The sequence below is a fragment of the Wasmannia auropunctata genome, unplaced genomic scaffold (assembly GCF_000956235.1).
Source record: "Wasmannia auropunctata unplaced genomic scaffold, wasmannia.A_1.0 LD334186.1, whole genome shotgun sequence".
Classification (NCBI taxonomy): Eukaryota; Metazoa; Arthropoda; class Insecta; order Hymenoptera; family Formicidae; genus Wasmannia; species Wasmannia auropunctata.
The window spans coordinates 112,598-117,496 of NW_012028704.1; the positions used below are offsets into that span (position 1 = coordinate 112,598).

General features: G+C 36.5%; 2 protein-coding genes across 4 annotated transcripts in view; one reads left to right on the plus strand and one right to left on the minus strand.

Annotated features, from left to right (window-relative positions):
* LOC105459452 overlaps positions 1 to 2,590 on the plus strand; it is an 8,777-nt gene extending 6,187 nt beyond the window's left edge. The window contains exons 3-7 of one of the 3 annotated variants that reach the window (XM_011705494.1): positions 143 to 306; positions 506 to 659; positions 773 to 1,033; positions 1,144 to 1,365; positions 1,468 to 2,590. In XM_011705494.1, coding sequence (XP_011703796.1) covers positions 143 to 306; positions 506 to 659; positions 773 to 1,033; positions 1,144 to 1,365; positions 1,468 to 1,926 — 1,260 coding nt within the window. In that variant the 3' untranslated portion in view covers positions 1,927 to 2,590. Of the gene's footprint in view, positions 1 to 142; positions 348 to 505; positions 660 to 772; positions 1,034 to 1,143; positions 1,366 to 1,467 lie in introns of those variants that run through there. The other 2 variants (XM_011705495.1, XM_011705496.1) reach the window with 2 other exon arrangements.
* Positions 2,591 to 3,422: 832 nt separating this feature from the next.
* LOC105459454 overlaps positions 3,423 to 4,899 on the minus strand; it is a 4,114-nt gene continuing 2,637 nt past the window's right edge. Inside the window, exons 5-7 of the mRNA XM_011705503.1 lie at positions 4,145 to 4,850; positions 3,819 to 4,053; positions 3,423 to 3,696 (exon numbers count right to left, since the gene is read on the minus strand). Of these exons, the coding sequence (XP_011703805.1) occupies positions 3,491 to 3,696; positions 3,819 to 4,053; positions 4,145 to 4,850 (1,147 nt within the window). The 3' untranslated portion in view covers positions 3,423 to 3,490. The remainder of the gene's footprint in view (positions 3,697 to 3,818; positions 4,054 to 4,144; positions 4,851 to 4,899) is intronic.

Sequence of the window (4,899 nt, forward strand, 5' to 3'; positions counted from 1 at the left end):
GGGGGGGGAAGGGGGAGGGGAGAGGGAGGAGGGAAGAGAAAGACTGATAAAGTCACAAAGACGCGATAAAGCAACAACTCTTGCGATCGATTTTTCGCCAATTTTCCATAATATATAAATAAATTTAAATGTGAGATTCCAGGTGCCTTTGGAAGTATTGGAGTTGTTCCTATCCAATTCTAGGCTGTACACTGTCATTCTGGAGAATTATCCAAGCTTATTGTTGTGTAGAAGTTTGTCCGATAAACAGCTGCAAGACTCAACGGGAGAGATTTGTAATAAAAGCGGCGTCACTATGTCAATGAGGTTAATTTGCTACGCATTTGCTACGCATAGTTACAATGCGGGTATTTAACGAATCTCTTTCTCGAACCATGTTTTCGTACACTCCTCTTATTAATTATACGACGTATATTGCTTGTCGCGCGCGCGTCAATTTCGTCGCATACATCGAATATTGCAGCAGGCTGTGGCATTTAATATTTATTATCTATATTCTACAAAGGCTTAAACGAGCAACGGAATCGAAACCAATCACCGAGCAAAAAAAAGATTCAACCTCTGTTCACGTCCCGACAAAACTCGTTTGCGACAGAAAAATGTCTAGGAAGCAGATGGAGGAAACTAATCCCTTGCTAGCGAAACAAGTCTCGCATACGGTAATTATAACGAGTGATTTGTACGATTTTTCATGATGCGGAAGATTCCATATTTGCCGCGACGCGATGCTACACGGCGCGGCGTGTTCAAACTCGATACTTTTTCTTGCTAGGTCGCACCGATTGGAAAAAGGAAATCTATATCTAGACGCTGTATCGAGCCACAGGCCAATGTCATCAGGACGGACTCCTTACCTTGGCTCAGACGACAGTTTAGCACCAACACCCATTATTTCAAGGATATCAGAGTGCACAGAAATTCCGTTATGTATCGCGGTGCTGCTCTAAATCTGCATAAATATAGATTGAGAGCGAGCAGCTGTCCGGACATCTATAGAAATAGTATGACCACGTTAGCTAAAGAGAACGAGCAGGTATTTTTTTTTTTTTATTGATCTTTTCTATTAGAAAGGATTTGCGATATATATATATATATATATATATATATATATATCGTTCTCCTTCCTTAATTTTTTTTTGGCAGAAATGGTACGCCGAATTGGTAGACTTATTAAAGAGCATGTTGGATTTCTCTATGTTTCTCGAATTGCATTTCCTATTGATGTCATTGTCGACGATATTGCTATTCACATGGTTCATTATACCGTACTTTTACCTGGCGGAACATCTGACTAGAAACGGTTACGCCGAATCCGATGCCGCCAATCTCCTCAGTATCATTGGTATAACCAATACCATCGGAATGGTAATATTAATATTAAATTTTAGTCACTGTTAGAATAATATTTTATCCTTGAATGACACTCCATGATTGGTGTTCATTACCATATATATATGCTTTTTTTAGGTTGTTCTAGGCTGGGCTGGTGATCAACCCTGGATGAATGTCAGCAAGACGTATACTTGGTGCCTGATAGCCTGTGGAGCGGCCACTATATTGATGTCCGTGTTTACTCACCATTACGTGTATCTCTCAATAAGCTCGGCAGCTTTTGGTCTTTTCTTTGCTAGTAATTTTAGTTTCACCCCCGTTATATTAGTTGAATTGATTCCTTTAGAAAGATTCACTACCGCTTATGGTCTTAGCTTATTGTGCCAAGGAATCGGGAATCTTTTGGGACCTCCGTTAGCTGGATGGTTTTTCGATGTGACTGGTTCTTGGGACCTTTCTTTTCTTATGGCTGGTGGTTGGATCATTGTCTCTGGAATCTTGGTGGGTATTGTACCGTATACGAGAAATCGTAAGATTTTTGGTAGTGGACCAATTGAGATGGAACGAACGAACGGCGATGATTTTTCAGCATAGAGAACAAAATATTTATTGCATTTATAAATTGCGCACTGGCGTCAGATAGAATAAAATTATAATAAATGTTCAAAACAAAGTTTTAATCGAATATGTCAATCGAAATTAAGAATCTCATCGTCTTTCATGTTGAGTGAACAATGTACAATTACAACTACATCTTATTAATTGTAAACGAGCAATTTTAAATTGTCTGTAGCGACAGTTTATTCATTCGTACTTTTTCCTCGTACTTAACTATCATGTTATTAATAAATTTTACTTACACCCAATACTATTAATAATTACACGTTGTCGTTAAAAATTTTAAAATATATTAAATTGTATAACATTCGTGTATACATGATTTACGCGTGCACATATTTACAAATTTATTTCTACTTAAATAGCGTTTTGTATAATCGCAAATGGCGATAGATTTAATTTTAAGTAATTAAATTTCTTAAAAATGATAGCAACAAATAGAAAAATTTGCCAAAGCAAAAAGATTGGATTTCTTGATGCAAAACAAGGGCCAATCAAGAATATATTTTATAACAAAAAGTACCTTGTAAGTACTGAAAGAGATTCGGGTGAGGTAGAAAAATATACACACGTCCATTTAATTAAATTTGAAGTGCTTACGTACGTACAATGTTTGCATAGTCAAAACATACACACACACACGCATATATATATATATATATATATATATATATATACATTAATTGTAAAACAATAATGTGTGTATACACACACGTACAGTACATTGTACGTACCTAGTATTATTTTACAAAAGTAAAACTGCAGCGACATTTGTACAATGAATTTTGTAAATAATAAGCGATACAAGTTTAATGGTATCCTTACATGCAATTTAGCTGCATAATGTATTAAAGTTGTCGTTTTTACAATTAAGGTCCATCGCACAAATGTTAACGAGTTTTTTGTTGAAAGATTTAATTGTTATATTATTAATCTTTATTATATTAATGTCATTTAATCCAAAGATTAGATAAATAGTTAATTAATAATTAACAATTATTATTATTATATTAGTATTTTTGAAAGTATAAGCGTCGCTAGGACATATAATAACATATGATAAATTTGTGTAATTTCGTTAGAAGAATTCTGCAAGATCGTTGAATTGTCTATTTTATTTAATTCAATTTGTTCAATTATGTCATTGCATGGCAACGTAATATTAAATATTTGTTATAACGATATAAGTATGTATATTATACATATATACATCCTTGCGTCCTATCTCACATTTACAATCTGAACTTATATTATACTTAAATTTAAATTTCGGTGTCATTCAGATATCTGTTCGAAGAACAGGTAAATTGAGATAAATTATAAAGTAGAAAATCTTGAATTGAATGTGAAATTGTTATTTAATAAGCGGTCTACTTATAAATACGATAGCATCACTGTTTTTATCACTATTTCGAACATGTCACATGAAATTGATATATATATATATATATATATATATATATATATATATATGTCGCAAGAAAAATTCCAATTTCTGGCCTTTTTACGATTAATTTGTAAGTACCAACGTTCGTTTATCTCAATATCCTGGAGATGTAGTCGGATTGAGTGGATTAGGACTTGGACTTCGGCTGGATGCTCTTGGAACGCCTAGAACGCCAGCGAGGTTTCGTACGCTTTTTGGAAACGCTCTCGCAATGATAAAATGTTGAGGGCCGATCAAGGCATCTCCCATTATACCAAGACGTACTCTATTTCCATGCCTGTGCAGAGTCATAGACATGTCTAAAAACATGATACATATATACGTTACAAGTTTTGGCAAAGTACAGGCGCGATCGATGTAGGTAATAAAAGGAAAGCAGATATCGCGTAAAAACAAAGCTTTTAATATTAATGACGTGTACTGCAATTTCCTTGCGGTGGCCGCCAGTAGACTGCTCCGTCTATGCCTTCCACAGGTAAATCTCCGTCGACATGCGTTAAACATAGAGAGTATCTTTTTGACAGTTGATTTAAAAGTAATTTCAAAACGATGGACGGTATGCAAGACGAAATTAATCCGCAAGATGTTTCCGCTGCTGTGATAGCGTAAATTGCGCTCTGTCGGGACCTGGCATCCTGGACGTTTCGCTGAATAACCTTGGAAACACGCAATACGTTGAAGAGATCTGATTGTATTTTTTTTTAACACGTAAATCATAAGTTGTGATATGTAAGCTGTATATAATACCTGCAGTATCTCAATGAGATCATCATGGAATAATGGCGTTTTGGTGGGTAATGCGATGCAGAGGATACCTCTGGCCTCGTGATTTCGAAGAAACACCGCTCGCTGACTCACGTATTTAACTGTCGCGAATACATCGTCCGGAACGTTAACGGCCGAGTGCCTAAAGTATTCTTTCAGCGCGTCCACGGTAGCCGCTAAAAGAATCTCCGTCTCCGTCGCGCCAGTCACATTAGCGATTTTTCGTACAAGCTCGACATCGACCTCTTCCGACCAAGCCACTACCTTCCTACCACATGGTGAGATGGTCTGCAGTCGATTCGATTGCGGATGCTTTAAAAATAGCTCCTCAATTATGATTTTCGGCGCAGTTACAGCTATCCAGCTAATGGACACCGTTTCCCGAATTGCTTGGAATGTCAGAGGAAGGTAACACGACAGCATATACGTCAAAGTGTCCGGATAACAATGTTTATGTCGCGACTGTAAGGCTCGCAATTCTCGAATGAGCAAGAGAGGCGTCTTTAAAAATGATAAAATCATCAGGTACCAGGAGAGAGCGACGCACGTGTGGAGAATATCGATTGGGTTGAAAGATTTCATAATGCAATCGAGCATCAATCGAAAATTGAAATTTCTCTTGGTCGATTCGCGCTGGACAATTGACAAGAGCTCCAGAAACTTTAGTCCTTCCGACTTTCGGCACTGTCTAAAGAAAATTGCAAAAGTTATACTATATACATATATATATATATATA